At 31.7% G+C, this 27,350-nt stretch overlaps 2 protein-coding genes and 1 long non-coding RNA gene across 12 annotated transcripts in view; 2 read left to right on the top strand and 1 right to left on the bottom strand.

Annotated features, from left to right (window-relative positions):
• LOC107452712 (transcription factor E3) overlaps positions 1 to 2,944 on the top strand; it is a 112,348-nt gene extending 109,404 nt beyond the window's left edge. For all 10 annotated transcript variants that reach the window (XM_016069279.5, XM_016069277.4, XM_087166578.1 and 7 more), the window contains one exon: positions 1,023 to 2,944. In XM_016069279.5, the coding sequence (XP_015924765.1) occupies positions 1,023 to 1,508 (486 nt within the window). In that variant the 3' untranslated portion in view covers positions 1,509 to 2,944. The remainder of the gene's footprint in view (positions 1 to 1,022) is intronic.
• A 1,580-nt stretch (positions 2,945 to 4,524) lies between these two features.
• On the top strand, positions 4,525 to 10,409 carry LOC147807584 (uncharacterized). The gene is made up of 2 exons (XR_015434877.1): positions 4,525 to 9,341; positions 10,251 to 10,409. It is a non-coding gene; the product is annotated as an uncharacterized LOC147807584 (long non-coding RNA).
• Positions 10,410 to 10,594: 185 nt separating this feature from the next.
• The window catches only part of LOC107452714 (uncharacterized), a 68,785-nt gene continuing 52,029 nt past the window's right edge, over positions 10,595 to 27,350 (bottom strand). The window contains exons 3-6 of the mRNA XM_043049188.3: positions 18,322 to 18,468; positions 15,227 to 15,313; positions 13,053 to 13,099; positions 10,595 to 11,755 (exon numbers count right to left, since the gene is read on the bottom strand). Of these exons, the coding sequence (XP_042905122.1) occupies positions 11,710 to 11,755; positions 13,053 to 13,099; positions 15,227 to 15,313; positions 18,322 to 18,468 (327 nt within the window). The 3' untranslated portion in view covers positions 10,595 to 11,709. The remainder of the gene's footprint in view (positions 11,756 to 13,052; positions 13,100 to 15,226; positions 15,314 to 18,321; positions 18,469 to 27,350) is intronic.

Genomic DNA, 27,350 nt, shown 5'->3' with positions numbered 1-27,350 from the left:
ATTTTCGATTATAAGGAGAGCAGAACATTTCTTTCTTCTGAAATTATAAAAAATTCTTAACTTGCATAATGTGATATTTGTGAATTGGATCTAAAGGGAGATTTATAAAATAAATTAGGGTTCTAGTTTTTGAACATTCGTAATATTTTTTAAGCATACATTTGCACAAATAAAGTCACAAAATTAACAAAGCAAAGAATATTCAGTAAACACGACTAATAAAGGAGCTGTGTTTCTGGTTGCTTTATTTATGTTCAGGATGAAGATAATCTTCTTATTTTGAAGTGTAGAATTTGTAAAATTTTATGTTTCAACATATAGTTAAAATTGATATTTTTCAATATATGCTTTATAAATTAGATTTTGTAAATATATATATATATATATATATATATATATATATATATATATATATAGAAAGAGAGAGATTGAAAATAATAAAGATTGATGAAAAGATAAGAAAAAGAAAAGGTATTTCTAAAAAATATTTTAAAAATAAATTATTTAAAAAAAAATTAAAAACCATAAAACAAAATAATGAAGAGATATAATCTCTTCATCAGCTTACACGATTATATCCACAAAAAGGAGTGCTTTCTAATATTGTATCAATATAGCCTAAGCAAAATATATCAACACAATAGTGTGAGGAGCACTCAAGAAAATTGAAAAAAATATAGATCACATTAAGTAAAAAATATGTACAAAATTTATTTTGTATATATTTTTTACTTAATTCATTAGCTCTACTTTTTTACTTTCATTAACAATTTCAGAATTACAAAAGTTGAATTATTTTACTGTTTATTTCAAAATTGTTGAAAATAAAGAATCATATTGTATAAATATGTTAGTTTTCTTTTTCTATGTGCGCTAATTATAACATTGATTTGATTGTATTTAAAAATTAAATGTTGTGGTAGTGTGTGAAATCGTAACTCATTTTCAACTTGTTCTGTTTTTTAACTGTATATATCTATCTTATTCTGCTACTTGATTTTTTTTTCTATTTATTTTTCTAGAACTTAGAACTTCAGTTGAAAGCCAACAATATACCCATCCAGAAATCAACCTGGTACCCATCAACGGAAGAAGAGATACAGTCACTCATTAAACAAGAACCCATTCCCTACTCACCCCTCACCCATTCCTCCAACGAAAAGTACTTTATAAGTAGTCAACCAAATCTGGCACCTCTGCCAGAACATTGCAGCAGTGACTTTCAGAACTTTGACCCACTAGCTTTGCGCTTCCCGCACAGCGACCCCAATGGCACTCGCAGGAGAGTTCCCAACATACAATTCCTAAATGTCAAAAAAGAGTCCCAATCTCATACTTCCTCCTCCTCGTGTAGTCAAAGTCCTGCGACCTGTTACGCCTCGAGTCCTGCTCCCTCCTACAGTCCTTTCGAGGACTTGATGATGGAAGACGATCAGCCCGTTACGGGTGACCCCATGCTCTCGTCTCGCGACAGCATGACTCCTGAGCACATGGATTTTATGTCGTAGCTTGTGAAACGTCAGTTTTAGTCCTTGTTAAAAGTTAGACTTTAAGCTATGAAAGTCTTAACTTTCATTTTGATATTTAGTGAAAAGTGTGACTTTTGATGTTGCTTGAAAAAAAAGTGTGTCTTATCCTGAATTTTGAATCGGGAAAAGAGCTTTTAGGATATCGTGTTTTCCCTTTTGTGCAAAGTTGTGAAAAGTGAAGATTTGTTTAAGCAGGTAGAAGATGTATCTGGGTCCTAAATATTTATCGAACCTGTGTGACCAGAAAAAAAATCTTGATTTATTACTATATCCAGTAATCAATAATAGTATGTGAATTGTATTCAGTATGAATTAGCCTTAACTGATACAGGTACTCTGTTTTTATTGATCTTGTTTCATTTAAGAAAGTTTGTCCTGATACATCTTTGTTTATCAGTACCTGATTAGTATAATATTAAGTGGAATATTATTTAAATATTCGTGCACTATCGATGAATACTGTATGACACTCATAATGGCCTTCTCACAAAGGTTCTATCAGTTGTTATTGTTTTTAATATTTGTGCCAAGGATCTGTTTTCTCTTGACATTTTTTCTCTCGTTGTTTATTCTATGTATTCGTAATGTTAAAATTTTCGAAAAATTATTATATTTTTAATTTTATCCTGTTAAAAATTTTATCCTAGTTAAATCTTATATTGCTTTGGAAGCTTATTACCGACAATAATGTTTGCTAGTCAAACATCACTAGTAAACTTACTTCAACCTTGACTATCTGGTCTAGTTTAACCCCTTTGCCGTCGTATGGTTATTCTTAGCCACCAAATCCTTTTGAGTTTCCACAAGATGTGACCGCAATTTTTGTCATGAAGGCATGCAGAGATGCTCAAGTAATCGCAACAAATGAAGCTTTTATAACCAAAATAGGTTATGCCTGGTGCAGCTTTTTTATTGTCATAAAACATTTAACTTTTTCTATGGATGTGATTATACCTATAAGGAAAAAGCTAAGTTGTGTCACTAAATTCTTAATTATGCAAAAAAATAAATAAATTAGTAAATAGATCTAGTCCTTTTTACTCTAGATAATGATTGTTTTATTGGAAATATTAGTTTGATCACTAATTTTAATAAAAGTTATTGACCCAACTGAAAATTATTTCACTGTCTGTTTGAAACTGTTTCAGATGAAATATCGTTTTTTTGTCAACTGTGGAAATACTTGTTTTATGTGTGGATGGAATAAAAACTGTACTCTTCTTTTGCTAGAATTTTCAATTGTTATATTAAACAGTGCCTTTTTTCAGTATTTTACTATGGGTAAAATACTTCTATTTTAGCAGCTTACTCGTATTTAGTATGGATAATTTTAATTTGTATTTTAAATTCTTAATTGGATGTATAGAGTACCTTTGAGAAATTACTCATGAATGAAAAGCTTAAAATTAGGGAAATTTTTGGAATAAAGTGAAGAAGAGGTACATTCAGTTGAAAATTAATATTGAACAAGTGAAAATCATTGATTTGTTTGATCTATTTGTCTTTATAATTTCCACACAGCAGTTAACATTTTTTTTAAAAAAAAAAAAACTTTCCTGGAAATTGTCTTTTATCCAGATTCTAAACTCTTAACTATAGTTCATAACCTTCATTTAAAAGTTTGTAATTTAAAAGTAATATAACTTGGGGTTAAAAAGAATGACATTTTTTTTATAATTAAGTTCTCAGAAAGGCTTCTTTTAAGTGTCCCTTTAAATGAATAGTAAGAATTTTTTTCTTGTTGAAAATTTGTGTTGTCACACAAATTTTGTTGTAATCAATTGTATAGATTACAGATGAATTAAACTCTTAATTGCTTTTTGTGTTGACAGCATGAAATTTTTGTGGTTTACTTCCCAGGAAACAAAGTGACTTGCTTTTACTTTAAAAAAGTTTCTCTGAGTAATTGACTCAAGAGTTTTCTTGTCTTCAGATTTAGGATTAAAGTTAAAATATTAAAAGATGTTAATATAGATAGAATGGTTATTTAATTGACATGATAAATTATCTTTAGACTTCTGTTATAAACTATTTACTTCTGATAGTAATTGTGAACCTAATTCAAAGAACAAGGTGACTCTTGAATTACTATAGTTTGTGATTCTGGCGACAAAAAAAAAAAAAAAAAAGGATTAGCATTCACCACTCTTTAGTGTCATATATTTTATTTGCTGGTGTAAATAATTTCATATATAGAATTTATTTAAGATTGAGTGTTAAATATTCTCATATACATAACTTTTCACAATTACACCACATTTCAAGTATTGATAATACATACTTTTGAAGTGATGGTGTTGGACATATGTCATATTTTATTTCTATCTACAGTTGTGTAACATAAATCAAAATTTACTCATTCTATGTAGTATTAATATGCTATTTATAGGACTTACATTTCCTTATCATTTCATAAAAGTTTAACTAATAAAAAAAAAATTATCAAATCAGAATCAAATTACAAAATTGCCTTCTTATCAAAGCTGACTGTGACTAAACTGAATAAGTAAAGACTTTTCTCATTCTAGAGTAATATTTTCATTAAATGATCTATTTTTAATGTTCGTTAATCACTTATTGTTTGTTTGGATATTACATTTTTATGAAATATTTAAAAGTTTTATGAGATATTTTAAAGATTGCTTTTAAAAAAAAAGTATTTAGATTTATCATTCGTAATTAATAGATGTAACTTAAAATTGTGTTAATTAATTAGCTATAAGGGTGTATTTCTAAGACAAAACTGTGATGTCTAAATACTGATGAGAAGATAGCCATTTTTTTCAGACTATGAATTGTTTTTTTACTTTTATTTTTTGGAGACCCTGTTTATTTATATTTGAAATATTTAAATATGTCTTAGTAAAATCTTTCAATGCAATATTTAAAAAAGTTTATCATGTCTAAATATTGTGGGAAATATGACCATTTTTTCCATATATATATATATATATATATATATATATATATATATATATATATATATATATATATATATATATATATATATATATATATATATATATATATATATATATATATATATAATGTGTGTGTTAAATCTTTAATGCTATGTACTAATTAAATAGAAACAAAGAAGTTTGTCATTTCTAAATATTGTTGGTAATTTTTCTCACACATTACTATATATACATATTTATATTTGTGGAGGCCTTATTTATTTATATTGGAACATTCTTAAAACATTCATTTTCTTAATGTGTCAGTTAAATTTTTGATGCAATATTTAATAAAAAATATTATCAGAAAATAAGTGAAATGAATTACATTGCCGTAAAAAAAATTTAAACATTTGCATTTAGCACAGGTTAACATTTTCAATACATTTGAAAAACAATCAAATTACAAAATTAAAATAAAATTAGATGTAAATGTTTTATGGAAACGTTTTTTTATTTTTATTGGATTATTTTTAATCAATTTTTTTATGTTTTTATTTTATCTTCCAATGCAATATTTAATTAAAAAAAAATTGCATAAAAAATTGCTTGTGTTGCATTGCATAAAAAATGTTTGCATGTTGCATAAATTAACATGTACCCATATATTATAAAACAAAGCAAATTAGTTAAAACAAAGCAAATTAGTTAAAACAAAATTAAATATGCAGACATGTTCAATTAGATTATTAAATTAAAGAGAAATATTTAGTAATTCATCATTTAAATTTTCTTAGAATTTTTTATTTTATTTTCAAATTAGATGTTTTTTAATTTTAAGTTGATATTTTTATACACTCTTTTTTAACTTCTAAATAAAATTATAACTGTTACTTTTCAATGAGAAACAATCTTATTGACAGTTGTGCGGGGGATATCAAAGAATTATCAATTTCAAGTACCTCTCTTGATTTGATATTTTGTCAACACATCAAAGAGTTGTACAAAGTAGTTGATGAAATGGTTTCTGATTGAATTTTGTATATAAGATGAATTCGTGTAAATAATGAATTGCCTAAAAAATTTGTATATTATAATGTGTATAATAATTCTTGTTTAAATTTTTACATAAAAATAAAATTATCACAATGAGTTATTGAAATTAAATTTATACTAATTATCAATGTTGTACAGTTTTCTTTAAACAATACTACTGTGCCTTCTGTTATATATTCTATGAAATATTTTATGTGTGATGATTGTGGCATCACATTGAGTGGCATTATTTTTCAATATATGATGCTTTTTCTTTCAATGATAACTAGTCTGTGAATATCTTATGCCATTAAAAAAAATTATTAAATTGTTATTAAAACATGTCATTCTGCTCATAATATCTGATTATGTCATCATTAGAATGTTTAATAAAAAATATTCTTTGATATATTTCTGCGTTTTAACTTTCACACTATCTTATGTATGGTCCTTTATTTATTACATTATAATTATAAAAGTTACATTTTACATAATTTTTTAAAATTGTTAGTAAATTTACTCTTTTCAGTCGCATTTTGGTGATACTTCATAAAAACTGGTGGCTAGAAACAGGCGTACAACTTCAAGAGATTAAAAAATACAAGTAATAGAAATGTACATATTAACTTCGTGAGACCTAGCTTGCAATATAGTGAACAACATCTGATACAATTTTATCCCTTAAGGAAATTTTTTTTTAAATGTTTTTGCAAAGCGATCTGTCAATGATATTGAAGACGTCCAACCGTGTACACCGCGAGCTTTCTTTCTCTGTCTTTTTCTTGTCTCATTCACACGGGAAGTCCTTGAGAATGGCTTTAGGTTACCGGATGCTGTTACAATTGTAACAGACCTCGGTCAAATTTCCTTTCTAAAGATATTGGGTTTTTTAGAAAGGAAATTGACGGCAATTACATTGTATAAGAACTACAACTTTGAATAAAGGGTGTTCAAAAATTCTACAAAATATGAAAATAAGACTTTTTGTACTTTGAGGATGGGGCCCCGCAATAAACTTCGTCCCGCTGCTCGTAAAACCTGAGTTTGATCATGGCAGCGTATCCAAATTCTCTTGACGGTGTAAGAAACGTTTACTTAGCAGAGTTCGTAACAGTCCAAATTTTCCTGATTAAAAAATATTTCGTCTCTATTCTAGAAAATCAACGTAAGCGACAAGAAATTAAAAATTGTAATTTGTATATATTTGGCATCTCAGTATGATAAACTATATGTTACTGAAGCATTTTTTTTCTCAAAAATTCTTTTGTTTTATCAGTTTTCTAAAATTCAATTTTAGCGTTCATAGCATTAGCATTAGAGAGAAAAAAGATGCCAAGCTATTTTTCTCGTAATCTATCGTGAAGCACTTACGTTGTTTCTTCAATTGCACGGCAGCATTATAGCCTTACCCGCAGGATTCACTGCTTCAATTTTTTGAAAATTCAGTCATTTTGTGATAAAGGATCTCGATTAACAGTTTCACTTAATCAAATTTTTAGAATTCTGAATTTAGAGGTCATAGGCTTATGTATTATTTTGACAAATGCAGTAGCAATTCCTGTGGCTTGGAATTTTGTAAGTTTCACAATTATTGATTATCTCTTCCGTCTGATTTAAAAAAATTATGAATACCAATCAACATTACAGTAATCATAGAATTTTTAACTTATAAATTGTGGGATTATCCACTAAATTACTTTTTCAAACTTTGTCCCCAAATTTTTTCTTATAACCCAATAATGAGATGGTAAATTTGTCAAAAAATTATTAGAACTTAAAAATTTTTTTTTCTCTCCAAAGCTTCTTTCTAAAAGAGAGACATTGCCACCTTAAAACAGATTTAGGGCAGTTAAATACAGCGAATTGTCATAAGAAAATATAAAGTTACTGTAACAGTTTTTTAATGGTGCAGTGGTTATATTAAATTGAAAAGCAATGATTGTTTTCAGAAATAAAGAGACTATGATTTTTTACAAGATTTATTTTCTCAAAAGAAAAAAAAAAACACTATGAATACATCAGTAATAAAAAATAAAATTAAAAAACAATGGATCTCTCTGCTTCTACTACATATGATTGATTTCAACTATATACAAAATGAAGGAAAACTAGCTTTAGTTTCAATTCTCTCAAGCAACTTCAGGAAGAACAAAAATATGATAAAGTACCAAATTAGACATACTATAAATTCGGTACTAAGAACAAGAACCTCAAAGAACTCAAAATGACGGGAGAAAGTAAGGAGACAAACACGTTGCATTGAGGAAAAAATGGTTTTTGAACGAGGTGAAACAAGATTAAACACTTAATTTCTTTTTTACAACGTTTTTGACTTGTTTCTTTTTCTTGACATTTTGAGTTTCAACACGGAGAAATGTTCTTGTTTACAGTACCGAAATTATTATGTGTCTGTATCTATGCTTTATTCACATAGTCGGTAGTATACTCTGCCTTCATTTGAAAATACTATGCACCGCAAAACTGCACAAGAATTTCTAAAATTATTAATCGGTAATTAAAATTTTTTTTGCATCAACATAAGAACTTGCTTGCTTGTAAGTTTATTTCAAACATTGTTTTTATTAGTATTTATGTGAACAAGTAAGAATGCCCTTCTTTTATTATTACTTAGGCGTCGTAAAATTATGCAAAAGGTATTCATTATACTATTAAGTACCAATTAGTAATCAAATAAATAATGTTGATTACTTACTAAAACATTAAATACGCCTCTAAATTATAGAAGAAAGACAATATTGATCTCTAATTAATGCAGCAAATTATGCCATTTAGGCTGTTCTACGAAGATTCTATTCTCATATCAAATTAGCTCTTTTTAGGGAATAATAAGCTATTTTTATATCTGTTGCGAATTCGTATAGTTTATCACGACTATTAAGTTAATTTTTGTCCATCTATAATTAGGGAAGCCTCTGTACTGATAATGAAAATGGTACAAAATGACATTATGAAAACAAAGCCATTAAAACTCGTTATAATAAAAATCGTTTGGTGTCTAATTTTTCAATATTTAAAGTTACTCCAACAGCGCAATCTTAGAGTTCATAAAATATGCAAAAATTTAGAATTATTTACTGAATTTAATCACTTCTTTTTCACGCCAAAAACATCTCATCAAATGAGAGTATTTAAAATTGGGTACCTGTAACCAACGTCACGCTTGGTTATAGAACCTGATTCACTAAAATATCGTCTGCCTGACACATCCAGTTCGAAACGATTGGGTACCTGTAAGCGACGTCACGCGTGGGAGTCGAGCCTGATTGGCCGCTGAATCGCATCATTTGTTTATGTTATTAACTGTTCTATTAAGAAGCCTACAATAAACCAAGCCTAACAGATGTAACGTTACGTTAACACACTTGTTAACGTTACATCTTGTTCCTACTCAACAAGTTGATTGCAGCGGTCTTCTTCTGCTCGAATTCCAGGTACCCAATTAGTTTAATAAGCTTAGAAATATTAAAAATGTTTGTCGGTTTTAAACCCACAATTAGCACTTCTGAGTTGGTATGTATCGTATAAATAGTTTTTTTTTCCCTTGTCAGATGATCTTAGAAAAACACTCTTAAAAAGGCAAAATAGTAATTAATATTAATCTCTAATTTATACAATTAAGCCACAAAACTATGATAGTTCATATTAATCAGCAATTAATAATTCCATAATTATGCCGCTAAATTAATAAATTTTAGACAGTTTAACTTGTGTGCTCAGCAACGACTCGCGTTTAAAAAGAATGTTAGGTAAGCGGTGGTGGAGAGTTAAGACATTTCGTAAACGCAATATTCTTAGCAATGTAAATAGCAATTTTGTAAAAAAATAAAATGAGTAGGAAATTTGTAAATCAATTAAGGTGACAAGGGACTTTCAAAGAAGCAAAAATTTGTCAAAAAATCGATATTTTACATTTTATATTTTTGAAATTTAGGCATTTAACTGAACATTTTTAAAAAAAAATTTCTGGAATAAGAGCAAAATTGATGAAGTTATGGCCATTTCAGTTTTGACCACGCCCCTTTTTTTTACCTTTTTTTGTCTGCAGGTAACTGTTAAAATTAGTTTAGTTTAAAATTAATTTAAAATTAGATGAATATTTTGTTAATTTTTTTAAAAAAATTTAAAGTATGTAATTATTAAACTAGTTTATTAGACAATATTTATAGGTATTTATATTAAAAACAAGAAATATTTGGTCAGATGTAAAATTTGCAATGAAAAAGTACTAAAAGTCATTTTTCTCAAAATGTCTTTTTTGAGAAATTTACAATTTTCAAACTGTTCCAGCGTAATGAATTTTCATTCTATTGACCTGAGAATTTAATGCTATATATTTATGAATATTATTAACATTTTGTTGGAAAAGTTTTTTGAATTAAGTGAATAGTATTTTTTTTATACATGATATTTTATAGAGGTATCATGATTTTTTCCTAAAAATGTAGGTTTATTACTGTTTTTTTAATGTTATTTGTTTCTATAATAAAAAATTAAAAAAGTACTTCCAACAATTTTTTCAATATTACCTAATATGTAATATTTTAAAAGAATTTTGTCATTTTGACAAAATTTCAGACGCGAGGAGTAATATGAAAAAGCATAAAAAATTGAAAAATTTAAATTTTTTAATTTCTTAAATTTTGAAATATTTTTTTGAAATTTTGTATAAAAGTTGTTTTTAGCAATATAAATGTATCCTGAAAATTTCAAGCAAATCCCTTTATAATTTCAAAAAAAAAATTTTAAAGCCCTTTGTCGCCTTAAGTTGATAACTTCTACTGCTGGATACCACTTTAGTCATAAAACACAATGCATTCCCGTTGTTGTTGTAGTTCATTTACGTCGCACTAGAACTGCACAATGGGCTATTGGCGACGGTCTGGGAAACATCCCGGAGGATGATCCGAAGACATGCCATCACAATTTTGATCCTCAGCAGAGGGGATGGCACCCCTGCTTCGGTAGCCCAACGACCTGCAAGCGAAGTCGAGCACTTTACGATAGCACAGTTTAACGAGGACCAATACCGCACATCTTCGGTCCCTACGCAGACTGATCCAAGTGGTCACCCACCCGCACACTGACCGCAGCCAGTGATGCTTGACTTCGGTGATTTCCTGGGAACCGTGTCTTAACGATCAGTCCACTGCGGGACGAATTCCCGTAATTTCAGGATGAAATATAAATATTCTAATCTAATATACTCAGGTTTACAGAAATGTCTTTATCTTTTCACGCTAAATGTTAAAAATGAAATAACACAGTTACCAGTCGTTCTCACTTTAAATATTGATGCAAGCAATGATTTGGTTTGGTTTCTACATTGGAAATCAACGCATAATCTTTTTTATTCCAAAACTTATTTTTCAGAAAAAAATGGTACTAAATATTTACCTGAACATGATTTAAATTTTTAAGTTTTTTTAGCATTTTTTTTCTTCCTGCGGTCAAGGGAATTGTGGCTTATGTATTAAAAAAAATGTTTCTCCTGATAATCAATTCTTTTTACTTGTTCGAATCGTGAGATGAAGTGCATTTTACAAATTATCATTTTGATTTAAATTTCGAAGTTGGTATATTGTTAATAAGGTAAGAAGTGTTTTACAACGATTCTTTTTTCAAATGACGATTCTTACGTCTTGAAATGACAGGTCTTCAAATGACAATTCATATAACACGATTCTTCTTTTAAACACAAATAGTAAATCAGGTAACAAACACACGTATACAAGAAATACTACTCAGGAGCGTCTCAAAACACAATGATCACGTTGTGGCTTCAAAACACTCCAAAAATAGTTATGCGGAAATACAGACAGTCAAGAGCTTGCAGCGCTCCCTAGTGTAGAAAACACCATCCAGAAACATTGTACTATTATTATTAATTCAAATTTCGATGATTTTTGTTAAAAATAAAATTTAGTCGGATGTGTCATCAATGAGAAAACGTGCAAAAAGTAATATTTTCAAAGGATGTAACGAATTAACCTGACAGTTGCTTAGTTCATTCTCGCTTTTGGATAATATCTAATTGGATAAATCCTGTTCTATTCTAATGCTTAAACACAATCACAAACTGGACGATAATGCAAAAGGATGGCAAATAAAAGTGATGGCAATGTCCTTGTATGACGTATGAATAAAATTAAAATGGCATTTGCCTGTCAATATCACAATTATAGTCAAGAAAAAATTCCTCTGGGAATATCTTCAGAAGCAAATCATCATTCTGGATCTTCAATCAGTGTGTTCTCATTTCTGTTCCTTGTGCTGCAATACATGAATATATATGCTCGTTATTATTTAGAAAATTTGCTTAATTAATTTAGGGGGACGCTATAGCACTTTAGAAATCCTTAATGGCAAATTTACTTTCACCTACATAAGTCTAATTTAAAGTTTAGAAGTTCAAGTAAGGCTAGAGTATGTCATTAAATATTAAATGCTGACTAAGTGTTTTCAAAATATCAAAGCGAAAGAATTTCTTACCCATTGGAAAATTGGGTGTTGTTTTGGGTTTGATGGCGTGCTTATTTATTTGGACGTCATCACACTTTTCAACTGTGTTCAAGAGTAAAAAAAGTAAACAGTATGCATGCGTCATCATTGCATGCATTACTATGGAGACCGCTGCTGTTTGATAATTTTTTTAGAATTCTTTTTTTTATTTTGTTATGCACTAAGTTGGTGAGTTTATTTTTGAGATAGGGGACTAGAGAGATTCCATACATACTTCTTGAGTTGTGAATAAAAGAGAATTTCATGATTTGAACGATATTTTTGTTTTTATTGCTTTAATTAAGAATCAGAAATTCTAACCTACAGTTCAAACCGGATCGTTTTCAACGCTAATTTAGGGGAATATCACAAATAAAGAGGGTAAAAGAAATTAGACGACAACCACATTGCCTTTCGGTGATAAATTTTTTTTCTCTTACTCTTTTTAAATATTTTTTTTAGTTAAATTTAGTTTTCTTTTGCAAAAATTTTTAACTAATGTTATCAAATCAAAAAAGTATCTGTATCAAAAAGTGTCTGTATTTTCGTATTTTATTTTATTTAATTACCGTCGTTGAACAGCCGACCCAGTTTTGAGTTCACGACTGTCAATGTTCAACTCCGTAGCCTTGTAATTTTGAACCCAATCCAGAAGACAAGGGAACTCCTATATCAAGTATTGGGAGAACTTAGCCTTCGTGGTGGTGATTTGATGGAACTAACACGTATTTGCGTTACATGGAGATGAAAACCACAAAAATCTCTCTCAATTAGCCTTACGGCAAGGGGACGCTAACCCATGACCCATCAACCACTGAAAATATTTTACGTCAGCAATGTGGACAGTTCCAGTTGGGTGTGGAATTCGTATCGACCAGCCATCGCTGTGATTCGAACCCGGGTCAATCTCAAAGGTGTGTTCTATCCTTTGAGCCAACATGGCTCAAACAAATTATTGAATGATTACTTTCCCACTGCTTAATCCTGCCATCAATGGAGGTGAAATAGAATTTGCCATTAAAAATTTCTGTCGTTATATGGCGTCCTATAAAATGAGGAATGAACTTACCTGTCTTTTAAGTATAGTGTTGGAGACTGATAATTCTCGAAACATTTCTACGTAAAAAGGATGAAAAATATAATAGGTTACAGCAAATATATTATGGTATACATCAAATATATTATGGTTATATTGCGGACAGTAAAAAAAAAAATATATATAATTTTTCTTAATCATCTGCGCTAATCTCCCTTTTCTTTTAGTCTCTTTTTTTCTTTATTGTGCTGTACACAGACAGGGGAAAAAATCCCAACATCAAGAAGTTGTGCTAGATAAACTAAATTTGGTAGGCTTGTCTATTGTGCTTGGCACTAGTAGCGCCATTGTGATTATGCAAATCAGGGTTGCTTTTTTAAATACGTGTTCTACAGTATGAAAGCATCATATTTCGTTAAACTTTGTCACAGTGAGTTGCTGTTAGTCAACAATGCCTTTAGGAATACAAAGAAGCCATTATCGACAGCTCACTGACTTTGAACGTGGTCTTGTAATAGAGTAGCGAGAAGGAGGATTTTCTTTCTGCGATATTGCAGAAAGACTGGGTGGGGAGAAATGTATCCACTGTGCATGATTGTTGGCAGTAGTGGTCAAGGGAAGAACTGCTTCAAGAAGACCGTGTTCTGGGCGGCCACGCGGCACTACTCAGAGGGAAGACCGCAGTGTAGGTCTGGTGCACCGTGCTGCATCTGCGAAATTCGAGCTGCAGTTGGCACTGCAGTGACACAACGAACTGTCACAAATCGGCTACTTCAAGTACAGCTCCCAGGGAGACGCCGTTCCACTCACTCAAAACCACTGAGTGGTGTGAGTGATTCAACAGCATAACAGTCTCCCCCATAATGCTGTTGTAACCCAACATGAATGTCGACATGTTGCCTTAGTCTGCTACATCACCACATCTTTCACCCATCGAGCAAGTACGGGACATCACTGGAAGACAACTTCAGCATCATCCAACATTAACTATCCCCGTATTGACAGGCCAACTGCAACAGGCTTGGAACTCCATCCCACAAAATGACACAACGTATGTACAGTGCAATGAATGATCTTGAAACTTTAATCAATGTTACTCAGACAAACGCATTGCCGAAATTTCATTACTCTACAAAATTTTTTTCTTAGAGTTGCGATTTATTCCCATCAATGTATATGTATGTATACAGAACTGCCAACTTTCTACGCATTTTTCAAAAGTTTATAGTGGTAGCTAAGTTTATGTTTTAATGTATTTTTTTTAAAAATTCATTTAAACTTATTTTCTACATTACTACATATAAATGATTTAAAAGTTTATATGGAAAGCCTGTTTTGTACCAGTTCTCTCATGTTGAGGATTGTAAAATATTCGTAAAATTACCACCAAAAATTCTGAAAATTGTGGTTTTTATATGTCTATCACTCTATTTGCAAAATGCGAAGTAGTTGGTTCGCTGGCATTATCTATGCATATATTTTTATTTCCAATGAGCTGCACAATCAGTTTTCTCGATGTGCAGACCTAGTGCGTTCTCCAGAAGTGGTATCCACTCTTTCAGGACCACAATGGGTGAGATAATGGGTGAGTTGGCCATGTTAATTTGGACGTCTCCGGGGATCTTTTACATGCCGCATAATCATACGACATGGCCGCTGAGGATTTTCTGCATGCCGAAAATCCGGTATCTGGGCCGGGGATCGAACCCGCAGACTTGGGCTCAGAAGGCCGACGAAAAACCAACTGCGCCACCCAGCCACTATCTATCTATCTATCTATCTATCTATCTATCTATCTATCTATCTATCTATATATATATATATATATATATATATATATATATATATATATATATATATATATATATATATATATATATATATATATATATATATATATATATATATATATATATATATATATATATATATATATATATATATTCTCACGAAATTTATATATATATATATATATATATATATATATATATATATATATTCTCACGAAATTTATATATATATATATATTACTCACGAAATTTTCACAATGTTTCGTGGAAATCAACCAAGGGGTTTGGTAACGGAGATGGGGAGAAATTTACTAGTAGTAGCATAAAAAAATAAACACTATCCCTAAGCGGTTACTATACTTTATTTTGTTGAAATTTGAAAACAAAAAATAGCTAAAAAAATGAAGCATTACTTACAGCAAAAGCAGCCTGCCACATAGGCAATGGACGTTGTACCTCGCCTAATACACAGGCCATCCTGCCCAAGGCAGCCAATCCCATCACCTATAATGGAAAATTTATGTCAATATTATTTAAAATATTTCACCACAACGTACATAATTTAAAAATAATTGAAGATCATAGAGGAAGAAGGTTATAAGTAACACTCTTTAAGAAATTGTATTTCTCGGACAAATTTTTTTTTTAGTCTTAAAATAATTTCAATTATTTTGACAGAACGGAGGTGGCTCAGCGAATAGAGGGCTCTCTCCCAATGAGGTGTCCCTGGTTCGAATCCCACCGATAATTGGTCAATTTGAATTTCGCCCCCAGCTCGCACCGGCCACAGTGCTGATGTAAAATATCCTCAGTGGTAGACGGATCATGGGTTAGAGTCTCCTTGCTTTCAGAGTAAGCGTAGGGGGTCTTTGTGGCTTTCCTCTCCATGTAACGCAAATGCGGATTAGTTCCATCAAAAAGTTCTCCACGAAGGCAAACTTTCCCAATACTTGAACCAGGAGTTCCCTTGTCTTCTGGATTGGGTTCAAAATTACAAGGTCATGGAGCATTGGTAGTCGTAAACTCAAAATTGGGTCGACTGTTCAAGGATGGTTATCAAATAAAATTATTTTTAGAAGTAATTTTTAGTACTTGTTTAACAGTTAATATTTTCGAATTGTTTGTCGCATGTAATTTTTTTATTTCATCATGCCCCATGTTTTTTAAACATCTTCGTAATTTCAAGTTTCTAAACCTAACGGTTTTTACGCTACAAAAAAAAAAAATAAATAAATAAAACTTAAAGTTGAACACCCAAAATAGGGACTTCTTATAAGGGTTTTTAATAAATAGAGATGAAAAATGTAACAACTTTCTCTAACATTATATAGGGAAGTAAATTATATAGATTTGGAAAGGAAATACCTATTTCGTCATGTAATTCTGGGAAGAGAGGCATAGTTGGGATTGTTGAAGCGTTACTTTAATCACAAATTAGGTCAATAATTGTATTATTTCCCCTTTCATTGGCCCCCATACTGTGATCTATTTGCGGTATGTCTAAAGCGCCCTCTTGCAAGGTGGGTATTTCCCGTACCATTTGACATCCTTTTTTACTTCATCGGTCATTTCCCCCTAACCACTTTCACTTTCATGAAATTCATCACTTTCACCTTAATTTAGGGTTGCCAAAAACAAAAAAAAAAAAAACAAAAAAAAAAACGTTAAGTACATCTTGATTTCTCAATTCGTTCTGTCGTTCTTTGGGATTAAAAATGTCGTTTGCATCAGTCCCATCATACCTCGAGGCGGAAATTGCTCCGTAGGAAAGGTTTGCAATTATGACTGAGTACTTAAAACAAACTGCACTGCTTAAGTTATTTTGATTAAAGACAGTAAACAATCGTTTCGTAACTATTATTTTAATTAAATTTTATATTATATTCAGAAAACTGTTGGGGTAGTGTGATATTTATTAGATTTTATAAAACAAATTCCACAAATTTATGAAATTACAAAACATTGTGGTTTTAAATAAAATATTTTAGAATCACAAAATAATATTTAGTGTATTTAATCTAGTATTTAACTTAACGATGTTTCTCGAGGCTCTCTCACCAAGGGGAAAAAAATGTAGATTAAGTGCTTTATGCTATGATTTTAAACAGACAAATAACTTAAACTTTTTAAAGGTTATTCATAAAAAAATATAAAAAAATCGCCGATTTGATAACATTTTTCCATTCAAATTTAAGTTATCAAAATCACAGCCTTATTCTCAGTTTTTGCAAATTTTTACGAGACCAGGTAATGCAGCATTAGAGTAAGTTCTTAAATCTTAAAAAAAAAAAAAAAAACCCGAACTTTTTTTATTTTCACAAAACTGTGGCTTTTCTGCATATTGATGTTTTGCGCCATTTTCAAAGTAAGCGTAGACGTTGATAGATGGACTAAACTCAACCTAGCAGTCATGAGTAACAGTTGTAAACTCACAGCAGTTATAAAAATAGCATATTTTTCTGCAAAAAAGCATAATTTCATATTACGAGGGAGCCTTAAAAAAACAGCTTTAACAATTGAAACTGTGCACTTAGGTGATTTGAATTGGTGATTTGACTGATATGTGAATTTATTCAGGTGATAATAGATAGTGTCCATCTCCACATTCTTCTAACTTTGGATCAAACTTAGAGAACTATTTAGCCAAATATCAGGACTAATTCTCTTACAAGGAAGACTTTTTCCTTTTTCTTCTTAAATTCTTTTTTTAATTAATTCATTTTATTTATTTCATTTAATCAAACCTGAACTTACCATAAAAATACATCGGAAATCAACCTCGATCAGCCTGACTGCAATAATATTCTATTTCACAATCCGTCTACAACTGGGAATAATTTATGTTCACTTTTTTAGTGCTTTCAAATAATCAGAAAATAGTAATGAAATAATTTTCTGTTAATAAATAGCAAGTCATTACTCTTTGGAGTTAATTAACAGTGCTTGATAACTCAGACTTAAAGGCCTCAAATATTTTTCCACTTCTTTGGCACTATTTAGATTGGCAATGAAAGAAGCATTCTAAACAGACAAATTTAAGAACAGCATAGTCTCAACCTCCATAAAAAAAATTTCAGAAAAGAATCAATTAAAAATAATTATACATTCTAAACAGTGGAATAAACATAACGGATACAATATAAATAAATTGGCGCTCCCGCAATAGCCCGTTGTTGACCATGGAGGTCAAGGCTCCATAATTCTTTAACCAACGGCATGATTACGGTATAGTGTTCAGCATTACACTCAAGTTTCGTTAATGCTTTACGTGGAGTTCCCAAACTAATTGGTAACTGCCAATCTGAAGTTGGGTGGGCTTCAAGCTGCCACTGAGGGTCGTTCCCCAGTCCTTCACAATGAGAGCTCAGGGCTTTTTAACCAATGAGCCACCGTGACTTAATAAGCGTAATAGTAGCGCAATGCTCAACGAACCGCAATATAACATTGAAACGCGTAAAACAATAGCAATGCCTAAACAATTTAAGAACACTCCACAAAAGATGTTTACTTACCTTAGTCAGTTGTTGGGGTGGCGCTGTGTGTTTTGCGACCCATTCTGGTACGTGGGTCATTTGTTCGCAAAATTCCTTCACGGAATAGGTCTCATTTGAACCATTGCGACCTGGGTCTGACATGCAAAGCTCCACTACTGACACAACCTACAGAGAGAGAGAAAAGGAATCTTAAAAATCTAATATGGAAAACAACAAGGTGTGAAAAGATAAACATTATTCGTTTTGATGGGAATGATTTAGGATGCTGGGCCCATGTCCGAGAGTTCGTGGGTTCGAACCCCGCCGGCCGAAGACTCTCAAAGTTCATGCTTATTTACTAAATTACTAGTACTTAATTTATTTCTTCTTTCCGTACATCACAAAATGAGTTAGTTACTATTTTGTTTTAAATTTCTTATTATCTCTTTGTTGCGTTATTGTTTTTCGGATAAAACTCATAGCCAGAAAACATCACCCATTTCGCTTTCGTAAAAATTTCACTTTTTTGCTGAATGGTCAAAAAAATTTTTTTCTTCGAGTAAAGCGTAGCTAACCTGCGTAAGGCGGAAGTATGTAGAAATTTCATAAATCGCAAATATATTGCTCACTGAAAACGGGGTTTGCTCGTTAAAGCTCTGCTCCTAAAGACTTAACATTATACCAACAAAATATTTTAGATTCGTTCGTTAAATCCATGTTATTGTTAAAGGGGATCTTGCTATAAATGTGTTCGTTTTTCGTTTTGTTGTTTCGATTACTATTTGTCAAAGCCAGCAAGACTGTTGGGGAAACCAAGCGAATTTAAGGCAGAGGGGTGTGCTTCTTCTTGTTTCTCAGTGGTGCCATCTATGGTCAGGAATACGATTTCAGCCATACACACATGTATCAGCACGTTTTACAGAGCGGACCCATTCATACATCCACAAATCGTAATTTTGACCTGAACTAGAGAACGATCCATCTCCAATTCAGTACCCCCAGAGGTATTGATTTGTTATGGGAACTTGGAGAACTTTGTAACCTCGACAGATTTAACGTGGAGTCACGTGGGATTTTTTCGGCTGCCGGCTGGATTCGAACTCACGTTTTCACGAACACAAGGTGGCATAAAGAATAAATTTAATCCTCCCGAAAACTAGCTATAACTGAAATAACTTTACTACCAGCTTTTATTCTTTTCTGTCTTGCTTTCCCCGAGGCACAGAAAAAGCTATTTTACTTAATTTAATGAGTTAGCGACTAACTTGTTAAGCTTGCCAAGTTGGACACCAAACTATAAAATTAGGAGGAAACAGCTATTACTGGAGCAATATGAAGGTAAATTTTGACTAAGAAAAAGTTATTTTATCATAAAACTAAGACAATTTAGCTTTTAAAAGTAAGATTTCATATGTGCAAGAGCAATCAGCTCATAACTTGGGAGACGCTTCGCGAGGGGCGCAATGATGTTACAGGACATGATTCGATTCTCCATTCTTTTGATATGCCCTATCTCAACTTAAAGGACAACCCTTATATTAGGATAGATACAAATGACTTGATTGAGCTGTGGTGGCTCAGGGGATAGAGCGCTCGCCTCCTCATGAAGTGAACCGAGTGTGAATCCCAGCAATGGTTGGTTGATTCAAATTCCGCACCCGGCTCGCACCGACCACAGTGCTGACGTAAAATATCCTCAGTGGTAGACAGATCATGGGTTAGAGTCCCCTTGCCGTTAGGCTAACCGTGGGGGGTCTTCCTCGCCATGTAACACAAATGCTGGTGAGTTTCATCAAAAAGTCCTCTACGAAGGCACATTTCTCCCACTATTTGATCTAGAAGTTCCCTTGTCTTCTGGATTGGTTTCAAAATGACAAGGCTACGGAGTTGAGCATTACCTGTCGTAAACCCAAACGTTGGGTCGGCTGTTCAACGACGGTTATGAAATAAAATGTCTTGATTGCACTACCTGATAACCGCAGTTACGATCTATCCCCAGAAACAGTAGGATTTTGTACGTGTTGAGTGACAGATACGAAATGAGCTTTCAGAAAAGTTTTTTTTTTTCATTTGTTGCTCATTTAGTGATTGGCAAAGAGTTCGCTTCTCGTTTTTCATTTATGTTTCGTCTTGAATTTAGCATTCAAATTTATTAAAATAAAATGATAGTGCCTGTGTATGTATTTTAAATAAGAGGGTATTATTTATTGATAACAACCAATTTAGTGAAATTAAATACAATATGGATATAATAAATTCCACACTTGGATTTTTATGTTTTTCGGCCGAACAACACTGACTCCACGATCCCGAGGCACCCCATTCATCATTTCTCCTTTTCAGCATACCAGACTTAGTTTATAACACTGTTTAATCAGTTTAGATTACTCAATACCCTTCACATTTGTCGCAGAATAGACAAAACGAAAACTTCTAAATAGTAAGATGTACACGTTTCTTAATCTTCTTAAATGATGTAATTTGAAATAAAGAATTGCAAATTTAGTGGGTCGAACAGTTTCTGATAGATAAGACTTAAAAACAAATCGCATTTTTAAGTTTTCATTAGTATAATAATATTTCGTAAATTAAGCAATAATTAACAATTATATAAATGTTAGTATTTTGTTTAACATTTTCGTACAAACGTATTTATAATTGTGACTTGCTTTAATAGTTTCAGAGACATGGTGAAATATGCAGAAAGTAAAATTATGGGGCTCAAACTTTTGACCACTCCCTTGAATAATCTGTTGGACCTTTTTTTCTGATTGCGATTACCTAACAGATTTTTTAAGATCGAAAAAGACTTGCTTATTCAAAGAATGCACGTTTTTCTCTGATGTTTGGTTATGTAACATCTGCCTTAATTAGTATATTCGAAATCAAACATTTAAACCATTAGGATTGCATCGAATACATGAAAATCGAATTATTAAATCAAAAGTTATTTTGATTTCCCGATTTGTATTTTGCACATTGTATAACAATAATAATAATATCACAACTCTATCGTTGGTCAAAAAAGTGAATCAAAAATAGTTTAAAAAGACATAAAGTATTCTTTAACCTCATTTAAGCTGTAGATATATGATTGTATAATTTAAAAAATTCTCTTTAAAAAACCTAATATTAATATAATAACTCTTTCGTTATAAACTGTTTACTCTTATAATGGTGATTCTCTACTTGTATAACTCTTATTTTAGAAACTGTTAATCTTTTGATTACGCTGATACTATACTTGTATAATTCTTTCTTTATAAACTGTTACTCTTAATAACGGTGATTCTATACTTATATAACTCTTATTTTAGAAACTGTTAATCTTTTGATTACGCTGATACTATACTTGTATAATTCTTTCTTTATAAACTGTTACTCTTAATAACGCTGATTCTATACTTATATAACTCTTATTTTAGAAACTGTTAATCTTTTGATTACGCTGATACTATACTTGTATAATTCTTTCTTTATAAACTGTTACTCTTAATAACGGTGATTCTATACTTATATAACTCTTATTTTAGAAACTGTTAATCTTTTGATTACGCTGATACTATACTTGTATAATTCTTTCTTTATAAACTGTTACTCTTAATAACGCTGATTCTATACTTATATAACTCTTATTTTAGAAACTGTTAACTCTTAATAATGATGATTTTGTACTTATGATTGTCGTGAAAACTTATTGTTTTTGACTAGTTAAGTGCATTTTGATGACGACATTCTTTTGTTAATGGGACATGCAGACGAGATCGTGATGATATTTTAACGACACCCTCCCTATCTTAGGCAGGATGTCTTTTAACAAATATTTCCTCATTCACAGTTTCAATTTTAAGCCCTTCTTTATTTATCCTTACGTTCTTTGACACTTTCAGAATAATTAGCCTTTATGTAAAACTAAATATTTATAAAAGCAGGTTATTTTGATACTTCTGTAATCCTGAGTAAAAAAACAAAAATTAGTTCTTCAGACAAGAAACAGCTACCAATTTTTTTTATTTTAAAAGTTATATTCTGATTTATATAATTTATCCTACAACAATAATAACTTATCCTGCAACAATCATCACTCAAACTTAGTAGCAAGAGCAGGTGACAAGTATTACAGTTAGCTTAAAGAAATGTTCTCATTAGAAATTTTTTTTAAAATTTAAAAACTGGTAATTTAAATTATTTATTCTTTATCTTAAAGAAGTAACATATTTGTGTTCTCTATAGCAGTGTTCCCCAACCTTTTTATCACCGCGGACCTGTCAACGTTTGATAATTTTACCGTGACCCGCTGGGGGGGAGGAGGCATTTATTGTTTATATTTTAGATTATTTTGATTTATTAATTTTAATTTAATTGTATTTAAACATGTCTTCAAAATAAAATACAGTTACACCAAAAAATAAATATAAAGTGATTTAACATTTTAACTCACTAGAACGTTAAAACTATGAGAATCCTGAGATTGTTTCTTTGCAATGAGACGGTTCCATCTGGGGTTAATCGGAGACAATGATACATTACAAACATTAAAAAATTTATGTCACTATCCACGGACCAGTACCGGTCCGAGGACCGGGGGTTGGGGAACACTGCTCTATAGTATATTAATCATAGGTGACAATAAAATACGAATACTTTATTCTAATTCAACTCTATGTTAACGATCGTTCTACTAGAGGCAAGCAAATGCTTTGAAAAATTTTACGAGGCAAATCTGTTGGCACAATTTGAAACGTCATGCTTGAAGCTTTTAGAAATTGTGTCCTTTTTTGCATCGACCAAAATGAACGTTGAAACTTGTTGTTGTTGATTCTATTATAGTGCTGTTTTAAAGAGAACTCTTCCCGACTGGGGTTGTCTACTGCTATGGTAACAGGTGTGAGCACATTTTTAATGGGGGTGCAATGGAGGAATGAATGTGTCGATTGGTTTAATCACGCTATGCCTAGATCAAGACAAAACTTTTACCACACACCCTTATTCGAAGTGACTGTTCCTCGTAACCATGGTACCCGTCCGAAGTGAGACTGATGCCTGGAGGAGTTCTCCTGAAAGCCGCACTATACCTACTTGCCATGCCAGCAAGCCTGCTTGGGAAACCAAGCAAATTTAAGACCGTGGATGTGTTTCTTGCTTTTCAGTAGCGCCATTTATGGCCAAGAATATCATTTCAGTCACACACACAGGTCACAGCCCGTTTTACAGGTCGGATCCTTTCAGACATCCACAGGTCGTATTTTTTGACCTGAACCAGATAATGATCAATCTCCATTTCAGTATCCCCAAAGGTATTGATTTGTTATGGAAACTTGAAGAACCTTGTGACCCCCACAGATTTAACGTGCACCCATCACATTTAATATACGGGGTTTCTTCACAGGCAGGATTCGAATTCTCGTTCTCACGAACACGAGTCCAACGTCCTACCCACTAGGCTATCCCGCCTCACGTTGAAATTTAAAAGCTTTTATCCTTCTTTAATCCCCTCTAAAAGCATTCTTATATAAATATCACAATTCTGTATTATGATTAAAAAATTTTTTAGTATTACAGCAAAAAAGACAATGCAAGCAAGCTATGACAATAACGAAACTGGAGGAAAATTGTATCGCAATATTTGAGAGAAAGATTTTGAGGAGTATACTTGGTGGTGCAAATGAAAACAATAACTGGAGAAGGAGATTTTACTTCAAACTGCGCGAGATTTATAAACAACCCGATATTATTAAGTACATAAAAATGAATTGGATGGCCCACGTGGTTCCAATGTGCGATGACAATACAATAAAAAAGATATTGCTTTTTAGACCCACAGGAACAAGAAAGCGGTGAAGGCCGCGGTTGAAATGGGATGATTCGGTGGAGTCTGATTTTCTTGCAATGAGTGAAAAGAATTGGATATCAAACATAAATCAGTCGCTATGGAGAAATCTTCAGAGGAAGGCATTGGCCCACATTGGGCTGTCTGGACAACTATGATGTTGATAAAGCAAGAAAGAAATTATATACGTCCTTTTCTCAATTGAGTTGATCCGTATTTTGCATTGGTAAAAATGACACCATTTCTAAAAGCATCATCAAACACGATCTCCCACCATAAGAACTCGTATTATTTTGTATCCCATTTGTATTTCAATATCAAAATCTGTGTTTTGATCAGTAATTAGAAAACTAAGACATCTTTAAGCTAAAATGGTAGCCAACTCTAGAAAATATTAAATTGATTTAAGTATCAATTTATCACCACTTTTTCATAAAGGTTCCTTTTACATTTCTACAAAATGTTACGTTTTTGAAACGGTATTTAATGATACTGTATCCACAGTTAACAGAACTCAATATCTTAGCATCACCTACACAAATACATTAAACTTGAAAGTTGACATTTCTTCTAATATTCTCAACAAGACAGAAGGAGCTTACTAAGAACTCCATATTAACCATAACACAAAATTTACGCTAAAAATAAAAGGAAGTTTTACTTACATTGTATACTTCCCATTATAAGCTATGCTGCTCCGTCCCGTAGTGGACTGATCGTAAAGACACGGTTCCCAGTAGAACACCGAAGTCGAGCATCACTGACTGCGGTCAGTAAGCAGGTGGGTGACCACTTTGATCAGCCTGCGTAGGGACCAAGGGTGCCGGGTTCTCGTTAAACTGTTCTACCGTAAAGTGCTTGACTTCGCGCAGGTCGACGGGCTACCAAAGCAGGGGAGCCATCCCCTTTGCAGATGATCAAAATTGCGATGGCATGTCTTCGGATCATTCTCAGGGATGTTTTCCAGACCGTCGCCAATAGCCATTTGTGCAGCTCTAGTGCGACGTAAATAAAGTACCTACTTATGCTGCGCCAGCATGGAGTGCAACAACTAAAATGCAGAGAAAACACCTCAAGATATGTCGAAATAAATACCTGAGTAGGATCATTGGAGCCCCCATATTTTTAAACAAAAGACAAGTTGACAGTATTAACGAGCATATTCACATTTTTCAAGGATGCACTCAAATGTAATTACAGAAACATCTTTGAACTATTAGAGGAAAATGTAAAATACAGTTCAGCAACTGCGTTCTTCTATTCGAACGGAGTACTTTCGAAAAGATTCAGTAAGTAGCTGATAATATATATATATATATATATATATATATATATATATATATATATATATATATATATATATATATATATATATATATATATATATATATATATATATATATATATATATATATATATATATATATATATATATATATATATATATATATATATATATATATATATATATATATATATGGCATCTCCTGTGCATCAGTGAAACTCGGGGTTTGACCCTCCGGGGGAAGCGAAACAGGAGATTGAGACCGTTCTATTTTTATTATTTCTGATTCGCAATTCAAGAATGCATTATTGTTTTTATTTTTATTTTTCTTACTCAACTCAAATGTGCTTCGGCAATTTTTACTCATTGCCCATACAGATGAATGAGTTAAAGACCGTCGTAAGGCTGGGACTTCGATAAGCAGTACACATAGGCATAAATTTTTGAAACGATAGTCAGGACCAGTTCCAACAATTTCTTTGACTTTGTGACACAGTCGATAAAGCCGTCGCTCACTCCCCTGGTGGAGGACTAGTTATTTACCCCAGTCCTATTTTTAAAATTCCCAAGATCATTATCTCATTTCATATTAAAAGTATAACTAATCAAACAAATAAATATAGAAATTTAAAGAAAAGAAAAACTAAATTTTTTAAAAACTACCGACATTTTTAAACATGCTACTTAAAATTATCGTTCTACTTGTCTACCTTAGTTAAAGCTCAAGGTTTATGATTGACAAATACGGTAAAAAAAAAAAAAAAAAAAATTTTCAATGTAAATATCGCAACAATTAACAAATTAAACTATATAACGGAATAAACATTCTTTAATTAACAGTCGAAACCCGTGTACATCACAAAGCCTACGAGAATTTCATAACTCCGAAAAAAAACCTATTAATTTCAAAGCGTTTCTCAACCAGTTCAATTTATTTTCAAGAAAAATCATCTTGAGCCCTTGACTCTTATAATCAGGCCTAGGTCGTCTCCTGCGACCTTGTCTCTTGGGAGACACTGCTGTCACACGCCAACCATAAAACGATCATAAAGGGGGGGGGATAGATTAATTCCATTGACATTGAAATCCATGACGACAATTATGAGTGGCTTATTGAGAGATTTGATTCCGTAACTGCGCCTTAATTACTTAGCGCACGCAATTGTTGTTTCAAAATAGCTACTCACTTCATTTTATTATTTATATAATGAGCCCTTTGGGTTTATTAAAATAGAAATTACTATTTGATTTTCATTTGTGGTATAATGCATGTATATCTGCCAACCTTCATAATTTTAACTAGGTTTTGTCACTGTGGCAGTGAAAATGCATTTAAGTAATTGACTCTATTTTTTTACCTAGAAAACGTGTAACAACTTCAAAGCTTTTTATTTATTTAGTAGGGGGATAATCCCCCTGTCCACTGACGCTCACCAACCCCGGTGATTGCTGTTTCTTGGCATAAAAGAATTGTCGTAATTCGTAAGAGTATATTAATGTAATTTGCACCAAAAAATAATAATTTTAGTAACGGTTCATTAGATCAGGCACCGATTTAAATAACTTTATCTTAAAATGTAACGCAGAATGGCATTATTCTAATAATAATAATAATAATTTTAAAAAAACAATGCTCCTAAACTCTTAATTTCAAAAATAAACAAAATCAAAAACGCAATAATAACAGTACAGTAATTTTGACATTTAAATTAGGGAAACAAAGATATTTATAGGAAAACAATATTTTTATGACTTATATCAATTTAATGCTGATGACAACCAACCCAATATGAAAATTATTGTTGTTATTGTTCATTTAAGTCGCACTAGAGCTGCACAATGGGTTATTTGCGATGGTCTGAGAAACATCCCTGAGGATGATCCGAAGACATGCCATCGCAATTTTGATCCTCTGCAGAGGAGATGGCACCCCCGCTTCGGTAGCCCAACGAC

This window comes from Parasteatoda tepidariorum, chromosome 6 (genome assembly GCF_982258835.1).
Source record: "Parasteatoda tepidariorum strain Cologne lab strain chromosome 6, Ptep-v5.0, whole genome shotgun sequence".
Taxonomy (NCBI): Eukaryota; Metazoa; Arthropoda; class Arachnida; order Araneae; family Theridiidae; genus Parasteatoda; species Parasteatoda tepidariorum.
Note: the sequence above shows the minus strand (reverse complement) of the source record. Positions and strands in the feature narration are given on the sequence as shown.